The sequence below is a fragment of the Ceratotherium simum genome, chromosome 8, assembly GCF_057802395.1.
Source record: "Ceratotherium simum simum isolate JZ-2026a chromosome 8, ASM5780239v1, whole genome shotgun sequence".
NCBI classification, from domain to species: Eukaryota; Metazoa; Chordata; class Mammalia; order Perissodactyla; family Rhinocerotidae; genus Ceratotherium; species Ceratotherium simum.
This window is the reverse complement of record NC_141907.1, coordinates 49,004,730-49,024,348: the sequence shown is the minus strand read 5'-3', so window position 1 is coordinate 49,024,348 and position 19,619 is coordinate 49,004,730. Positions and strand designations below refer to the sequence as shown.

Below are 19,619 nucleotides of genomic sequence, written 5' to 3'. Positions count from 1 at the left end.
TAGCTATATCCACAGTAGCATATTAATAATAGAAAACAGACTTGATTTTTAAAATTTTTTTCAATCTTTAGACATATAGAATAACTGTCAGAAAAATGACATTCTTAGATTGTTCTGTCACTAATATCTTTATGGACATAATGTAGGGTAAGCCATTTTTAAGAAACATTTTTTTATGTGAGAACTATATCTTTATCACACCAACTTAGAAAATTCAAGATTGCCATAGTATTAAAAAAATAAATATTTGGTCTTTTTCCTTGGTCTTGGCACAGGGCTCCTAAAACCCTTGTAATCTCCTGAGTGATAACAGTGTTTTTGTATGCTAATGAGATGATTGGGGCGCAGGAGGGATAAGGAAGGTCAAGGGGGCTAAATAGCTTCAGGGCAGGGATGGTCTCCAGAAAAAGCAAGCCATAATTAGAGGGTTGGAACTTTTAGCCCCACCAGCATCTATAACCCTACCCCCAAGGAGGGAAGCAGGCTGGAGATTGTGTTCAATCACCAGTGGCCAATGATTTAATCATGCCTTTGTAATGAAACCTCCATAAAAACCCCTAACATAGTTCAAGGAGCTGCTGGATTGGCAAACACTATGATGTGCTGGGAGTGTGGTGCCCGGAGAGGCCTTGAAGCTCTGCACTACATGCTCCTCCCTGCTCCGCCCCATACCTTGCCCTATGCATCTCCTGCATTTGGTTGTTCCTGGGCTGTGTCCTTTGTAATAAAGCTGCAATTGTCAGAAGAGCACTTTCCTGAGTCCTGTGAGTTGTTCTAGTGAATTATGGAATCTGAGAGGTGGTTGTGGGAACCCCCAAATTTTTAGTCCTTCCGGTGGAAGTGTGGGTAGACTGGGGACCCCATTTATGGCTGCTGTCTAAAGTGGGGGGCAGTCTTGCGAAACTGAGCCCTTAAGCTGTAGGGTCTACTCGAACTGTAGGAGGCAGTGTCAGAACTGAATTGAATTGTTGGACACTTAGTAGGTATTAGAGAATCCATTGGTGTGTGGAAAAACAACACTTATTTGGTGCCAGAAAGTATCACACAAGTGCATAAAAAAGAACATTTTAAATTACACATAATGTTACCACTACAAGGTGACCATTTTAACTTTTTAGTACATTTCCATTTATTCTTTTTTCTGCATATATGAAACCAGCAAACAGCCATTGTTGATTAAGCAGCTAGTAACTACGGGGGATTGGAATTTGCCAGCTCAGAATATGTCTCTGCCTGAATGACATTTTGGTCCCCACCCCCACTAACTAACCAAGGGAGTTTGGGATGGGAGGCCTGCCCCCAGAATAGGCCATCACCATAGACATCTCCGGTGTCTGGGTGGGTCCGGTGTCTGGGTGGGTCTGTGCTAAGCCCATTCTTAGTTCTGGTTACCCTTTATGAGAGACATTTACATTTGAAAAGAAAATCTCTGTCTGTAAAGGTATCTTCTTCCCTGTCCCAGGAAGAGGGGGGGATGGCCTTACCTAGCAACTTATCAGAACAGAAGATGAGGCCGGCCCTGTGGCTTGGTGATTAAGTGCGCGCGCTGCGATGCTGGCAGCCCGGGTTCGGATCCCGGGTGCGCATCGAGGCACCACTTCTCTGTCCATCCTGAGGCCGAGTCCCACATACAGCAACTAGAAGGGTGTGCAGCTGTGACATACAACTATCTACTGGGGCTTTGGGGGCAAAAAATAAATAAATAAAGTCTTAAAAAAAAAAAAAAAAAAAAAAAAACAGAAGATGAGGACTTAAATCTGCATGATAAACTTACCCATTGTTAACTGTGCTGTTTAGGTAATGTGCTACCTGACTCCCACTAGGTTCCCCCTGGAGTCAGAGTCCCCATGGTAATGGATGTTTGAGCTATTTATTTTCAGGAACTGAATCCCTTGTCCACTTCAGGCCGGATTGAGACCACCAACCCATCAACTGGGCCCTTTTGACGGCAAGAGGTTGGAACTCCACCCTCAGGGCATGCTAATGTCACCATTCTGTGAACATGTGTCCTAGGAAGAGGCATAAAGGCTGAGGCATAAAGGCTGACTATGCTTGCGCAGATCATCAATTACCTCATCTCTCCTCACCTCCAATCATTTCAGACCACCTTGCCCCCTTCCCCATAAATACCGCTGAGTCCCTATTTTCAGGGAGGCAGATTTGAGACTGGTTCTCCCATTTTCCTCACTTGGCTGCCTTGTGATTAAACCCTCTCTCTCTCTGCAATGTCATCGTCTTGGTGATTGGCTTTCTGGGCGGCAGACAAAAATTGACCCGGTGCGGTAACAGGTATAAATATTTATTTCTGAGAAATAAGAATGTTCATTTTATATCCCAAAAGGCATATGAGCACACAGCTATCCTATAAAGTATGCTTAATAAAGTTTGATAATATATAGCTTTGTATTTTATTTTCAGGAAGACAGCTAAATAAAAGTTTGTTTCCAAGGTATCAAAATGTGTACCTTATTATTTCTTCAAGGAAAAGGAATTTTGTTGCATAAATAATTTTTATTGATGATTAATTCTTCTCCAAATTGTATAACCTATTTATTTTGTTTCTTAAATTCATGAAATTACACATTAAAGTTATTAAATATGTTCAAAACATAACAGATTTTTACTTGTTAATAAAGTATTTGGACATTTGCATTTTATAGAAAGTATATAATATATATAGTATAAATAGTATACATAATATACATACATACATGTATCTATACATACATATAGATATTGATAGATTTTATAAGCAGAATATTAATTTTATAACCAGTATATATATTAATATATATATTAATATAAAGGGGAAAAATAGAGAATTAAAACAATCTTGTAATAATATTGTATTTTTCAAGATTATACAGGTTTCTTTCCAGGTAGATGACTGTTTCTGAACACAATGAGTACTTAGCACTTATGAGTCATCATAATTTATTGCATTACTTTAAAAGAAAACATCTGTTGGTTAATAAGTTAGCAGAACTTAGTCATAATTTCATCACATAAAGGATGAACTGTCTTGTCTGTTCTCCTTCTTATCTAAGACTGGCCTTCATTTGTACACTAGACCTCATCCTCCCTTGCCTACTCAGATGCAGGTATCATGCAATTTCCCCCTTTTTTGCCGGCACTAGCTAATTGTCCATTCTTACCAGATTAAAAAGAAGAGGCTGTAATATCTCTCATGCTTAAAAACTAACCAATGAATTAAACAAAAAAACTCCCCTGACCCAACATTTACCTCCAGCTACTATGTTTCTCAGCTCTCATTTACAGAAAATGATCTGAAAAAAGTTGTCTTTACATGTGGTTTTTAACTTCTCTCTTCCTATTCTCTCCTCAACCCACCGTAATAAGGCTTCATCAAATACTCTGCCAAAACAGCTTTTGTCAGATTCACAAGGACCTCCATGTTGCTAAAGCCAGTGGTCAAATCTAAGTCCCCATTTTAATTGAAATGCTTGATTCACCTCGCTTCCAGGATCTCTAGCTTTCTTCCTATCCCACTAGCTGCTTTTTCTAAATCTACTTTGCAGGCTCTACAGTTCCAAGATCTCTAAAAGAGTGACCCAGGGTTTCAGTCCCTGGTACTCTTATTTTATGTGTCTACCCTCAATTCCTTTATTTTACCCAGTCTCATGGGTTTAAAATAAAATCTACCTTGACCCATTCTTCTAAGATTGTAGCCAGTACCCACATTCCTACCTAGAGGAGTGGCCAAGGGGAAGCTGTTTGTGGGAAGAATAGACAGAGCTTGGATGTGCCAGCTGGAGTGACCGCATAACTGCGTGTGAGGCCCTACGTGATATGAGATGAAACTGAGGGGAGGAAGAGAAGGAAGATGGGTAGCGAGCCAGGCGCCACATTCTAGCATGGAATTCCAAGAAGCCAAAGGATTCTAAATTCAATCATGGTCTTCTAGGTGGTTTTCAAGGTGTATTTGTCAGAGGAGGAGGTTAGGACATGTTTTATTTATCATTTTGACTCCAAATTTAAATCTCCAGCTTTCATTATTCCAACTGCCTACTCAACATCCACATTGCGATGTTTAGCAAGTGTTTCAAAGTTATGTTACAAAAAAAAAAAACCCCTCCTGATCAACCCCTAATGTGATTTTTCTACAGTTTTCCACACCTCAGTAATAACAACTCACCCTTCCAGTACCCCAAGCCAAAAATCTTGGAATCACACTCCACTCCTTCCTGTTACAGCCTACATAAAATAAATTAGCAAATTCTATAAGTTCTATCTTCAAAACATATCCAAAATTTTATCACTTTTCACTTATTGAATAAATTAATGAATAATTAAAGGATAAAAATCGAATCAAAGTTCATACATTAAAAATTAAATGAAGTATGTGAATAATGTGGAACACAAATGTTATTTAGTTACAATTATTCTCTGATTTCTTCCACTCTTACAAAAATTTGCATTTAAGTATTTTGGGGCAAAAACTATAGTCTTATGAATAGTTAGTTTAGATTAATTCTGCTGTCGTGTGTACAATTACTTCAGAAATGCCGGTTTTATAAAAAAATTCCGATTACCAAGATTTCCCAAAGTCTGACTGCATATTTCACGTAGAATACAAAGGAAATCTGAGTCCAAGCCACATACAAAGAAAAAGGAGCTGCTAATTTTTATGTTTTTATTATAAAAAAGAATTACTTTTCCTTTAGGTAGCCTTTCAGGCTTTCTCATCCTTAGACTGCAACTGACACTTCTAAATCTGACATAAACCTAATTATTTTGAGGAAAGGTGAAACTATTATTGATCTCAAGGTATAATGCACAGCAGTTCCAGTGTGCCCGTGACAGTCATCCTTCAAACTGTTTTTCTCAAATGTCAGCTCTCAGCTTATGAAGTACACCAAACACAGCAATGCATAAAACACCTGGTTCCTAGAAAGATCATATGGGGGTTTGAATACATTTTAAAGAAAAAGCCTAAAAAAAGAGACTAACCCTTTTACATTTCAGAAAACCTAAAACTATAGCCTAAAATGCATGATACAGAAGTGATTGTTAAATGCTTTTAAATGCTGAAATTAAGTTAACCAGCAAAGGACTAACTACTACCTAAGGAAGATCTGAACTTGTTTGAAGCAATCTAGTGGTGTCACAACAATACACAGAGCGCCAAACAGTGTTGTTTGGATGGCATTTCTCTTCAAACACACCTGGATCATTTATGATAATGTTATGGGATATTTCCGGTGATGTTTAACCACAGACCAAGGAAATGGAGGAAGACTGGGAAAAATGAGATAACAGATGATATTCCTTTCAGAATTTTCTCAAAAGTTATTTTATCTTATTACATGAATAAAATAAACCAATTATTGGTTCTGATTCTTTTGAAGAACAAGTGTTCATGGTGTATATGGGCATAGGGAAGTATATTTGATAAAAAACGTTTGGTAAAACACTCTTCCGTATAGTGCGTTGACCTAGTAATCTTACAAGAGAGGTGACAGTTTATAAACACAACATCTCTAAATATTCAAAATAATTAGAAATCCGTGAAATTTTCATTTGAATTTAGTAGTTTTGGTGGCGAAAGGTAAACTATGAATAAAATCAACTGAGTGGAGATAGAAGCTATTTTTTTTAAAGTCTGCATGAACTATATGGACTATACTGGGCTTCCCTTTTGAAAACCCAAATCAGTATTTCAACATTTTCATCTCACTAGCTAGTATTTTGAGTAGAATGAGAAAGCACTAAAAGTATTTTCCTTAAAACTTATTCAGAAAACTTCAAATTTTTATTAAATACACCTCAGAACTAGATTTACTGTTCTCATACAGGTTAGAACTCTTTTTAGGATATTGTTCTGGTTACAATATAAAGACGATACCCTTTTGAAAAGCAGGCTATCTATATATACATATACATGCATTGTAATATATTAATATGAAGGAAAAAATTAAAGCATTAAAATATTCTTATGATACTGTTGCATTTTTCAAGATTAAGTCAATTTGGTTTTCTGTCTTCAAGCTTTTAGAACCCTACCACCCTTAACTCCATAAAGTACTAATGTAATGTTGAATTAACTGTGTCTACCAATATCTAGAAATAGAGTCCTCAAAGTAAAAGTTCTGTTCTTAAGGAACAGAATAAGTTATTATGGATACTGGTAAGGTAAAACATTTTTTTGTTCATCCCTGAAGATATTTAGAAGAGTTTTTAGATTTCTTTATGTATGGCAGGTGTCCAAGCTCACTGAAGATGCTTCTTTTTTTTCTCCAGAACTAACTACAGAATTTGCTATTTATTAATCAAATGAACACTTCACTCCTGGAGCCAATTCTTTCATAACAGAATAAGCTTGGCTTAAAAAAAAAGATCATATCATGCAAATTCTTAATGACACCATATGGTAAACAAAGCCTGTCAAACTCTAATGGAATTTTGATGAGAGGTTAAGCAAACTTCACCATGGAAAACACAAAGAACCAAAGGCAGCAGTATATTTCCACATAGAGTGGTTAAAAATAATCAAACCATCCTGTATGGGCACTATATTTCCACATAGAGTGATGAAAAATAGTCAAACCATCCTGTATGGGCACTATATTATGTGCTGCGTGCATTACACATATGATTATATTTAATTATTGTGAAACTCTACAAAGTAGATACAATTATTCCCAATTCTGAGGAGATACTCAGACCGAGCCGTGATGTAACTTGCAAGGTCATAAAATCATTACAGGCTTTAACAGAAATTCAAACCCAAGTGTGTCTGACACTGAAGTTATCACCCTCCTCTACCACTGTCTTCCTTTAGCAATTAGAGCACAGAGAAGAAGCAAGAAAAAGTGGAAGGTGTTTCTTTAAACCACTTGAAAATGTGTTTGCCAACCCATCACTCATGCAAAATCTAAGTTAAGAGGAGAGACCAGAAATGGGAAAACATGACTGAGTCAAAATCAGAAGCCTGAATGCAGAAGTCTGTTCATGGGAAAGGGCAGAGGGATGGACTCAGGAAGGGAAAGCCTAGTAGATTCCTTGCCCCTTCATAGAGGTACCAATTTTCTTTCTTGGCCCTAAAAGCCTCTATTATTTCTTTTTATTTTTCAAAGCATTTGTGATTTTATTAAATATATTTTTTCAATAGAAAAATTAGTTGATAACTACAGAAATGATCAATTTTTATTTTGAAGGTAAATGTCAAGAGTGCTCTAAATGCTCCTCAAGAATTAACGTTTACACGTCATAATAATTCAGTGACATTATAAGTTAATTTTGTGCTGGTAACAAGTCAATAATTGTTTTATTCATGTTTACATATACATTTTTAAAATTAGGTTAGATTTTTGCTATGATTATTATAAGCTCCAATTTCAACTTGTCAGAACTCAACCAGAAAATTCAAATGACTGGAATTATTTTTTTTCCTCCAAATATAATTACCTATTTTGATGAACAAGAGACAAAGGACAAGTAAGCAAACAGCAAATAGAAATGTATCATTTAATTTTTATTACTTTTTTAGTTAAATCTGAGAATTGGCATACCTCATTTCCTCTGTAATTATGTTACCCACAGTAATCCACTGTATTATTATTTTTTTCCAGAGTATATCTTTATTTAGTGATGAGCCAGCCAAATGAATGTTCTATACTAACATCAAAATGTGTTTATTAGAATGACCATGAAATAAATTTGGAATTAAAACATAACTAAATTATTTTACAATAATTAAATTAATTGCAGTAAATTGCAGTCAGCCAGGCACAGTGTTAGGCAAGAGAAAGTCAGTACAGATAAATCAGAAGCGAAAGAGAGCACATCTAGAATGACCAGATGGCACTTGGCTCCAAAAGCAGCTGAAGAAAGAAAGAGGGAACTAGATCAGGAAGCACTGGGCCATCATAGAGAGTCGGGACTTTAGTGTAAAAGTAACGAGAGGCCACTGAAGAGTTTTACCCGAGAGAGTAGTATGATCAGATTTAAACTTTTCAAGAGCTCACTCTAGCTGATGAAGGCAGGGGCAAGAATCAACATGGGGAAAGAAGTAAGGAAACCACGGCAGTGGTTCTGCAGAAGATGATGGTGGCTTACAAGGAAACAGTGGCAGTTGAATATGGGGAGAAGCAAACACATTTAGATGGAGGAGATAACTATGTGTGAAAGAACATGTATAATAAAAGCAATAAACATTTGATAAATGAATGGATTGTTTTTAGAAAGACAATGACTTCCAAAGGGCCTTATATCTTTTTTTCTTTTCATAATAAACTGAACAAGTGGCCTGTCTTGTTCACCACTTTATAAAAATACAAAAAACAAAAGCAAGGAAACATTATTAACGTTTATACTCTCTCTCATGTACTCAGAAAAAGACTTTCCAGATAAATGATGTTTATGCCTTTAAAATAAATACTCTCGTATCATGCATACCATTTAAAAAAATATATTATACAGATCCTTATTTTTGTTAAAAATAAAAAGGATGCCAGATTTTGTGTTTTCTTATTGTTCAAAATCATTAACTTTCTTAAAATTCTTCTTTCCTTACCAATTATGCCCTGCTGATTTCCTTACAAGCACTCCTTAAATAGGTAATATATTTTAAATAAAATGAAATGTCCTTCATATTCTAGAAAGTTCTAAGGAATATTTTCTCAAGATTTCTTTCTTATTATCACTCTTCAACATGTCCCTGTATCCTGCAGATGACCATCTTTCCTACTTCCTAGAGGAGAGTAGGCAGAAATCCCTCAATTTACTGTCTACCCTGGTTCCACCAACGTATCTACATCACATCTATTATTATTTTATTCAGTCTCAGTGGAAAAGGGTCCTCTTTCCTGGCTTCTGTTATCTCAGGGGGAAAATGTCCTTCATGGAATCTAATGGAGTGGAATTTGTCTACCACTGTTCTGGATCTCATTCCCTACACTTCCTCAAGTCACAACTTTAACAATGATTCACTTTCCTATATTTCTAACCTCTCTATCTCTGGTTCTTTCCCATCATTATATTCACATTCATGTTTCTTCCATCTTAAAAAACCCTTTCTAACAACTACCCAATTTCTCTCCTTGCCTTACTGACTTCTTTAAACAGCATCATCAAAGGCTGTTCATATTCCTCTGCTCATTTGATGGTTGCTTATGTTTCATTCTTATATCCATTTTAAATAGGACAGGAAGGCTTGGTAAAGAGTGATAAACTTTCTAAAAGCTGTAAAATATAAAGCAATTTGGACAGAATTCAAATCAAGATATTCTCATTTAAGGCTTTACTTTCCTTTGTAATTTAAAACTTTATGCCATCAATGTCATCAAATGTGATTGTTGGCTTTTGTGTGTTTGTTTTTCTAAATGGTAATATCTAATATCATCAACATTTGACCCATGTTACCTAAAGAAATACAGATGAATAATGAGCAAACAAATTGATCTTTTAAAAATATGTGACAGTACTAAGTATAAGACCTTTTTTCTGATTTTTAACCTGGTAAAAGATATTACATAAATATCAAAGTATTATTCACTTCTTTCTGATAGTAATTTCAAAACATAAACGATAAGTAAAGTATTACTTGCATTTTGTTTTATACTACAGAATAATAGATATAAGGATGTTATAATTTGTACTAAAATGATAAAAGTACAATATGATAAAGAAAATATATTTTATGTGCCTATTTAATTTATCCAAATACAACTTCATCAGGAACAGTCTAAGGAACTAACGCTACATTTTAGAAGAGAAATCTAATTGCACATAACAATATTATGACTATTATCTCAACTAAGTAATATTAAGAACTACAAAAGACAATTACTTTTAGTAGATAATTCCTAGTTTGCTCCATTATATTATTATTTTTTTAAATTCCTTAGCTATTCTTTTAGATTAATTTAGACAGATGATTCCTTCAATAAATTAACCACTTAATGTCACTACACTTTTGTTACTAAAGTCTATAATGTATTAATTTATCCTATAAACATTCATTGAGGGCCTACTATGGGCAAGGAACTATGTCAGGCACTAAATGTAGAAAGATGGAAAATGGGTGACACAGCTGCTATCTGAGGTAGTTCAAGGAGAATGTCAGTAGCACATGAAAGTCAAGGTAACCTCATGAAACTTCTGAATGTACGTTCATTTAAATGCAAACATTTAACCAAGTTAACACATAGCATAGGCAAATTATATACAAATACAATTAAATACATACATATATTAAGGACTAAAGTACATTTCCACATTACTATCTTTCTCAAATGTCACAGCCTCTAAGGGAAGAAGATAGATTTTTTTGTCATACTGAAGAACTATATTTCTTTTCAGAAAATGTAAATTAGTTTCTTTTCTGTGTATATAAAGGAAGTACTATTAATGTGGAAAGTGAATGTGAATATTTTTATGTCTCTGAATGGCTATGGGTTTCTGAGCATAGAAAAGTAGAATTTGGGTTAAAAGACAAAGCTGGGAAGTTACGAGATGACTGACTAGATAGTGGGAGACTTCTGGAGGGATTTATCTCCCAGCAAGTAAATATTAACATTTCAAAGGTGGGGGGTGGTATGTAAAGCCTGGAGCCATATATTTACATCCCAAAGGATTTTACATTGGGGAGTGGAGGTTTCTCTTCCTCTCTCAGGAGAAGAGGACAGCAGCTGTATAACAACTCCTATATAAACACTCGGATTAATAATTTCTGGATTCGTCTCTTGTGGTGTAAAATCCTCCTTTTGGTACTTGCAGGTGCCAACATCTAGGTCTCTTCACATTGCTCTGAAGGGGGTGTGGGGGATCAGAATTGGCCACCCCAAAATGTGTCTCTTTGGCTTGATTATCTTTAAGAACAAAAGACTCTGCAAGAAACTTTGACCTTCCCCCTAACTGCCTAAAAGAATTTAAGATAGAAGGCCTGTTCCAGGAAGCAGCTAATACCATTAGATAACTATAATATAGTGTAAAATAGGTGTGATAGACAGAAAGGCACCAGCAAGCCCATTTTTATCAAAGTTCGGTCACACTGTCCAGCAAACACTTGTTTGTCAAACATTTGCATTTCCATCTCCATGTAAATTGCCTTCCTCCTCTTTGAAGCCCCAAAACACTACCCTCAACATCCTCCTTTGTCTTTAGCTGAAGATGGTATTTAAGGTGGTGGCTTCAGCTGTTCTGGTGAGTTACTCTGTTTTCCTGGGTTTCTCCCATGTATACATGTTATTAAACTTTGTTTGATTTTCTCCTGTTATTCTGTCTCATGTCAACTTAATTCTTAGACCAGCTAGAAGGAACTAGAGGGTGGAGGAATTATCTTCCCCTCCTACAGGGGACATGGAATGTTGGGAACTCATGCAGTTATTGCTCTAAGAAATAAGAGTCTGCCCAGATCCAGAAACTTTGTAATTGCTTTCAGGACAAAATAAATAAATGTATATATTAAAAACTTATTATGTTGTAAATCAGAGTTTAGGGGGAAAAAGTTTCTTTGAAGACAGAGCTTCATTATATTTATTTTCAGGCAGAACAAGTCACCTAAATAGTCAATAAATGATCTTATTCAGCAAAGACAACACACTGATCTTTATCTTTTGTCATTAGATTTCAATACAATTAAAAGTAGGGATAGTTTAGAGCACCAAAGTAAGGCAGCCTAAAGAAAATGAAAAGAACAATCACTTACTTGATATTATCAAGACAGCCCGATTCAGGTTTCAGAATGGCAGTATGATGAAACATTTTATATAAAGCAATCCCAAGGAAGATTACATTAAGCTGGAATGTAAAAAGTACTGTTATGTACAATAGTTGGAGTGGAAAAAAAGTAAGTCTCTTCTTCATAACAGATGCGTTGTTCTGGGAAATTAGCTCTCACTACACTTTTAGAGGAATCGGATCATAGATGATTGCCCAGTATTTTGGTAATGGCAAGCAGTCAGTTTGGGGAATTGGGATACCAATGAGTTACAAAGCACTGCTTGGCCAAATACAGCCAAATACAAAATCAGCAGCAATTGAAAAGATGCTGTGTAAACTGTAAAACAACTCAAAGCCAAGTATATGTTTAAAAAAAACAATAACTATTCCAGGTGTGTAATTATTTCTACCCTCTGAGCATGGTCCTTTATTTATTGTTTAGGGATACATTTTCAAAGGCTACATTACAAAAACACACAAACTAAAATCAATATGTTTTTGAATACCTAGATCAAAAGTATTATAAAATACTGGTTTAATTTTGATGTGAAAACAAACCAGGATTAAAGTAGCCGGAACCTCCAATGAGATTGTTATATTAGTGGAACTAAAGAGAGCATATGATTTAAAACAAAACAAAACAAAAAGCCCCAGTGTGCATTCTGTATATCACATATACGTCAACTGTACTGAAAACCACATATTGAATTGCGCTTTATCACCTGATTTGTTTATATATTTTAGAACTTGGGACTGCTCGGGACTAGAAAGTCCAATTATAAGCCCCACCAAACTTCTCTCAATAATAGAGGTATACAATCCTTTATCAAATCCAAAATGTCTGAAAAAGTGAAAATTTTAAAACATTCATTGAGTAGCCAAGAAGCCTAATTTGAACTGAACCCATTTGGTGGGAAAATCTGATTGTAATGGACATAAGGCTCCTCCTATCTTTATCCTATTTGCTCTTACTTTTCCTACTTTTTTCTGCTGAATTATTACTCTGTTTGGTTTCAGAGTCCTGCCTAGTCCCTACTGTGAGTCTTGGTTGATGTGTTTGATTTTGGGCAACTGCTTATTCCCTACTAGGGATATTACATAATATGCAGTACATGCACTGTATTACCTTTCTAAAGTCTGAAAAATTTCTGAATTTCAAAATATCTGGCCCAAAGGATTTCAGAGAATGAATTGTAGACCTATATTTTATTCAAAATCAAGAGGCTATTTTATTCAAAAAGTGGATAGCAACTTTGTATTTTAAAATGATAGGTATGTTAATAATGATACCAACAAACATATCTAAATTAGAATAAATAATTCATATTTGAAATCAAGATATTATGCATCTAAAAATGAAAAAGAAAGTATGATTACAGAATGTTTGTTTGGGCCTATCTAAAGTGAAACCCTTTTAAATTTAAAATTTTTCAATATATATATAAAATATAAAATAAAACTGGAAGGAACAGGAAGGTGTTTTGCTACTTTTTCAATTTCCAATTCTATTCACAATTCAAATTATCCAAATGAAAAAGAAAGGAAATGTATTGTTGTCAAACTTGAAGTCATCATTGTCCAAAAACCTACAAAACCAAATAGATTATGTTGGATTAGGCTCCTGAGGAGTCATAGCACTGCACAAACTCTTGCAAATGTATGTTTTCTTCTCCCAATGGTTTTGATTAAGTACTTTACAATATAAAAGTAGACTATAATGAGTGTCTAATTGCTTGAGTTATGTAGGGTCAAATAAGTACAGGCTTTCCTCAAATTAATCTATGTAAATTAAAGATAGTCAGTACAGGGATTGTGAAAGTTTTATTTCTTGACCTGGGAAACACATAGTTAATTAGGAGTTCTTACCATAATTATCAAGGTCGCTGGTCCTATAAAACTCCAAATGAAGTAGGTGTCAAGTCGGAGCCAACATCTGCAATGAAACACAAGAGAGAGAAGGCATTCAAGGACTGGGTATGGGACATACATCAAGAGCGAGCGAGTGACAGAGAAGAATGTGAGCTGCAAAGCATTCCACTGGGAGACAGGAAATATTACATTGCTTATTCATTTAAATGCTGAATTATGTGCCCAATTTCTGACAGCACTATTGATGGAGTAAGATAATTACCCCTGGAGGAAGCAGGAAAAAAATGGCACTGGGCCTATTTGCTAAGGCCTTTTGTGTCTGTCATAGAAACCTTTAAAAAAAGGAAAAGAAAGAACGAAAAAGCCATACACATAGCCATTAAATCGAGTAGCTTTAAGCTATCCTTTTCTCTCCAATTATGGTGCTACATAGCCTGTCTATCAGTTGTCAGGCAAAGTGACATTTTCCTCTCAAGAAGATCTGAGGAAATTCAGTACAAAGAAGAAATAAATTTGGTATCAGAAGATTGAAGTTTAATTAGGTTGGGCAGCCCACCTTTGAGAGTTCTTGAGTCTTAAAAAGTGCATTGTTACTGCTAGAGCTTCTGGGGTTGCAAATGATCCTTAGCATCCCATGAAGTTGATTCATGATCCAAAAGTAAATTATTAATCACTTAATTTCAGCTACATTTAATACTGCTCCAATTCTTAAAGCCTCTGGGAAATTACATTTTCATTCTTCAGCACGACAGGAAGACAAAATGGAAGTGACTAGTTATGAGAAAGATTAATGTAAATTTTGAACAAATTACATTTGATGTTAAAAATCATACCTTGAATTTTTTGCCATTTTGCTACATTTGAAGCATAATTAAAAAAGAAAACATCTCTAGTGGAAAATATTCAAGAGTGGTTTGCTAAGTGGTCTAAACCTGCAAATCCTAAGTACCTAAATATTTGTCATTATGAAAATGTTATTTAAACCTCAGCAATAATGGAATAACAAAAAAGTTGTTAAGGAAAGAATTTATAAATGTCCATTAAAATAGGAATGGATAAATAAAATGTTTTCTATTCATATGACGAAATGTTATAAAACAGTTAAAAGGAAGGAAGTAGTCTATATATGCAATAAGATAGATCACAAAAACATGGTTAAGTGAAACAGTAAGGTGAAGAATCTATACCATATACATTTTAACTGGTATATATATAATATACAGTATTATTTTTAGTGTGATTGATATATATTTATATTAATATATATTATTATTATGTAATATATATTTTTAAGTATGTGATGGATATATTAGTATATATTTATATACATGTATCCATCACACTTAAAATAATACACTATATTTATGATAGATACATATATGTATGTAATTTTTTTTAAATGGAAAGGGGAACAAAAATCACCAAACTCACGTTAGCAGTTGCCTCTTACATGAATGAAGAGAAGACTAGAAGTAGACCAAAGGGGCTTTAGCCATGTGTTTTACTTTAATAATTACTAAAAGCAATGTGCCAATATACTAACAGTTTTAACATCTGAGTTATGGAGGCAGTGATGTTTAATTTATTTTTTACTTTTCTGTAACTTGAATTTTTTTTTAAATGGTTAAAGGCTAGATTTTATTTCTTTTTTTTGGTGAGGAAGATTAGCCCTGAGCTAACATCTGTTGCCAATCCTTCTTTTTGCTGAGGAAGATTGGCCCTCGGCTAACAACCATGCCCATCCTCCTCTACTTTATATGGGACGCATGCCACAGCTGCCACACCATTGATAAGTGGTCCGTAAGTCGGGGCCTGGGATCCAAACTTGCAAACCCCAGGTTGCCGAAGCAAAGTGTGCAAACTTAACCGCTATGCCACTGGGCTCGCCCCAAAGGCTAGATTTCTAAGCCAGAAAAACAAACAAACTCAATTCCTGAAAAAAATCAATTTCAAAAAAACAAAACCTGGCTGCCTTCTAGTATGTTAAATACATGTAAACTAATTTCAAGAGAAGTATAATATTTGTACTCCAATAAGAAACTGACTACAAGTTCATATTTTTACATAGAGAGAGAATTTCTCTTTATTCAAAATTAACATATAATCCTATTTGAAAAAATGCTATTTGAAGAGCAATCAATACTTAAACTATTAGCCATTAGTTTGTTTGAATAATTAGTTATCTTTCTGTTGTGCTGTTGTTCAAAAAAATTCAGTCAAGAAAAATAAGAATGTGATGCTGCCAATAAGCAGAAACAAATCAAAGAACTCGAGGTTGAAATATGAACGTTGGTCTCATTCTGCTAGTTTGTCACCACCCTAACAAACGGATGTGTTCAGAGCAGGGGAAATGTTCATGGTCTCTCTGGGTTCTCAACAAAAACTATATTTTCCCTCAAGATAAAAACAATAAGGGACAAAGCATGGACATTTTCCCAGATTAGAACCCCCTCACTCCCTGTCCTCCCCACCCCATGGAGCCCAAGAACGTTGCTGAAATTATGACAACATGATACAATACTAATAATACGTTTAACAATGACTGTTAATAGTACAGTCTCTGTTATTTTGTAGGTCAAACAAGTTCTTGAGAACTAATCTGATAACTAAAACATATTTTTAGCAAATTCTTTTTAAAAGAAAATGTGCTTCAAGAACTTCTGAAAAATGTTATTCTACAGGTTAAGGACTTCTTAAACAAATAATTTTAATTATATTATTACAGAGTGTCTAAGACTAAGTATGGAATTTTAAAACTTTAAATAATATTACCAAATTTTTGTTAAAATAAAATAATGTCATTAAATGTTAGCCTTACAATGCTTTACTTTTTTGAAAACAGCCTCTGCTTAGCAAATGCTTTATTTGGAAATAAATGTGCTTTTGACATGGTGATTCTAAATGTGGACGTGAAATTACTTTGTTAGTTATTTTTATTCCTTAAGAAAGTTCTTCAATATCTCTGTGGTACAATAACTTTATATTCCCTTCAGAATTGAACAGTGAAAGAGGCAATATGAAACACTTCAAATGTACTGAGTAAATCATCCCTCCACGAGGGCTGCCTGGGCTTGACTATCTTCTGGAAGGCAGTGTGGCAAGAATCCTTTTTCTAATTTGATTGCCATATGGCCACACCTGCTGTTGTTTTTAGCCACATGCTGGCTTTCTCAAAGCTTTCTGTATTTCCTTTCTTTCCCATTAACTACCTTAAAAGTTTGCATGATTCCTGCCCTGACTTCCCTATGCCAATGTGGAAACAATTCACCCTGGCATCAAGGTGAAGGAGGTGTATATTAACATGTATATTACATTATGTGGGGTGTATATTACATGCCTGGGCACGCATATTCTACCTCATAGTATTCTATAAACCTAGGCCATTCGATGCCACTCAGATACAATGCAAAATCACTGGTTAAGGGGAGACCAGGCTAGATTAGTAAAACAAATACTAGAGGAACAAGTAATGGCACTAACCAAAATAAAGTCTAGCTTACAAATGGCCAGGCAGACTTGCTACTGAAGAATAAGATTTACCTGAAAACTGCTTTTATCTACTAAGCAACATTTAATTTGTGAACTCATTAATTTTAATAGGCCAATCTTGTTTAATTTTTAAGTTATGTCAATTTCTTTGTTTAAAGTGAAATTCAGTCATATGCATAAAACTATAAATTATGTTTATAGTAGTACTGTAACAAAAGAGATGACTTGCAGTTGAAAAAGCAAATGCATTCTGACCACACTACATGTTTATTTGAAGCAATACTGAAAAATCTTATGATACCAGATATATTCTGGATTTCAGAGGAGCACTTGTCATATACCATAAACCCTGACTTTTTTCACTTATCTAGTACAAAGATGTCATTAAAATTCTTTTTGTAGCATTTTGTTCAAATTATAAAAGCAGCATATATTGTTATATATATGATGAAGCTTCACTGCATTGATATAAGTTTACTGGTTTAATACTCTAAAGAATATTCTTATACTAATCACAAGAATAAGTTATTATTCTTTCTCGGAATTATTCTCTTCCAAAATATAAGAAACATCATTACGAATTAAATAATAAAGATACTGATATCTGGATCAGTCTCCCATAAAAATGTCAATTACTAGTCCCAAAAGTACCACCTTCACGTTTAATCAGAAAAGAGAAAAAAAAAATAATGAACTAAATTGACTTCTCAAAACAGAACAATAGAAAACCATACTTCTAAAGTTTATTCTCTTCTACTACTAAACTACTCCTCACCGTTTTATTATCACTAGTCATTTTAAAAACACATGATTTTGTATTTAGAAAAACGGTAAGGCCAATTGCTCAACATATATAAGTACCACCTAAAACATGTTTTACAATGCTTTTAGATACCAGTAATACTATCAGAGTGCAGTTCTTTATTCAAAGTTAGCATGTTTAATGTAGTGACACTAAAATGCTTTGGGATATATTCTCTTTTATTGCTTGTTTAATTCACTCTTATCAAAGTAGACATCTGATTATTAACCAGTTTTTTGAACTAATATAAATTAGCAATGGTATTTGCTTCATTTTCTTCAGGACACTAAATCACAGACAAAACCCTTGGTGAGTATTAAATGTAACCAGTAAACAATCTTTGGCTATTATTAGACCAGGAAATTTATAAGGCTTCATTATATCAGGTTGTTTATAAGAGTTTATAAACTACATGATCTTTTCCCCGTACCATATGCAGATCTCTCTATATCTGTACTACGTATATCTGGCAAGATTGAGAGAAAAGAAGGAATAAAGAGAACTGGGGTGAGAAAGAAGGAAGAGAAAAGGAAAAGAGACAGATAACACATACTTCAAGCATAATAAACTTACTGCATAATACGTCTAAAAATTTCTTTAATGCCATTTTCGTAACAGCACACTCATGTATCTAATCTTGAAATACTTGGCGAGCAAGTGCATGAACTGGAAAAAACATTGGCGGAGTGATGCAGGAATGGAGTGCGATCAGTGGTAGTCAAAACTCACATTTGTGATTCAGCTACAGTTCTGAATCTTAGAATCCACACTAGTTCTAATACATTAAATACAGGTTTTGTTGTCTTCATGTCCTCAATATGTTATTTTTTTTTAAATAAGGATTTCACTATTTCTTCAGCAAAATACATCCTACCTTTTTACTGTGGACTACAAAAGTGAGAATAGCACTGTTGTAATTTATTAATACTAAATGTTGGAATAATTCCAATGGTCCCATGTTTAAATTAGTAGGAGGTAGTAGCATTAAGAATTGTAATCATTGCTCTTATAAATGAATGCTTTTAATACAATTTATTTTATAATTAAAACAATGTTGCAAATCATAAAGTTTGTATTCCCTCATTTGTATCAGTCAAATAATAGTACCAGTATTAATAATTCTAACTTAATAAATGTTTATATATGCCAGACACTTTACGTACATATATACATGCTAAAATATATATACATATATATGCACACACATATCCATATACATATGTATATACTCATACACACAATCACACACAGTTTCAAACTTTGCAATAGTCTTGCAAGGTACTTATATAATAACCCCCACATTACAGATTATAAAGTGAAACTCAGGGAAACTAAGTGACTTGCCCACAGCCACATGGCTAATAATTAGTTGAGCCTGAATTTTATTCTAGTCTACTTAGCTCCAAAGTCCCTGGGGCTACAATGTGTTTCTCCAAGAGAATAAAGATACAAGTTATAAGATAAATAAAAGTTATAGTTTTGTTGACAATTATAAATACTCAATGAGTAGATGAAAAATTTATATACTACACATAAAGCACAGATTGCTGAAACATGTCTCAAGTAAAAATATTTGATCTTTCTAAACATCAGATTATCTCTCGATAAGTCAGTAAAAACTTTAGTTTTTAAACAGCTTTATTGCAACATAATTTATATACTATAAATCATCCATATAAAGGGTACAAGACAGGGCCAGCCCCACAGCTTAGCGGTTAAGTGCATGCGCTCCACTACTGGCGGCCCAGGTTTGGATCCTGGGCGCGCACTGACG

General features: G+C 34.3%; 1 protein-coding gene across 19 annotated transcripts in view; it reads right to left on the bottom strand.

The window, feature by feature from the left end:
- The window catches only part of ADGRL3 (adhesion G protein-coupled receptor L3), an 812,769-nt gene that overhangs the window by 88,495 nt on the left and 704,655 nt on the right, over window positions 1–19,619 (bottom strand). For all 19 annotated transcript variants that reach the window (XM_087434392.1, XM_087434383.1, XM_087434386.1 and 16 more), the window contains 2 exons: window positions 13,552–13,618; window positions 11,672–11,763 (listed from right to left, as the gene is read on the bottom strand). In XM_087434392.1, coding sequence (XP_087290518.1) covers window positions 11,672–11,763; window positions 13,552–13,618 — 159 coding nt within the window. The remainder of the gene's footprint in view (window positions 1–11,671; window positions 11,764–13,551; window positions 13,619–19,619) is intronic.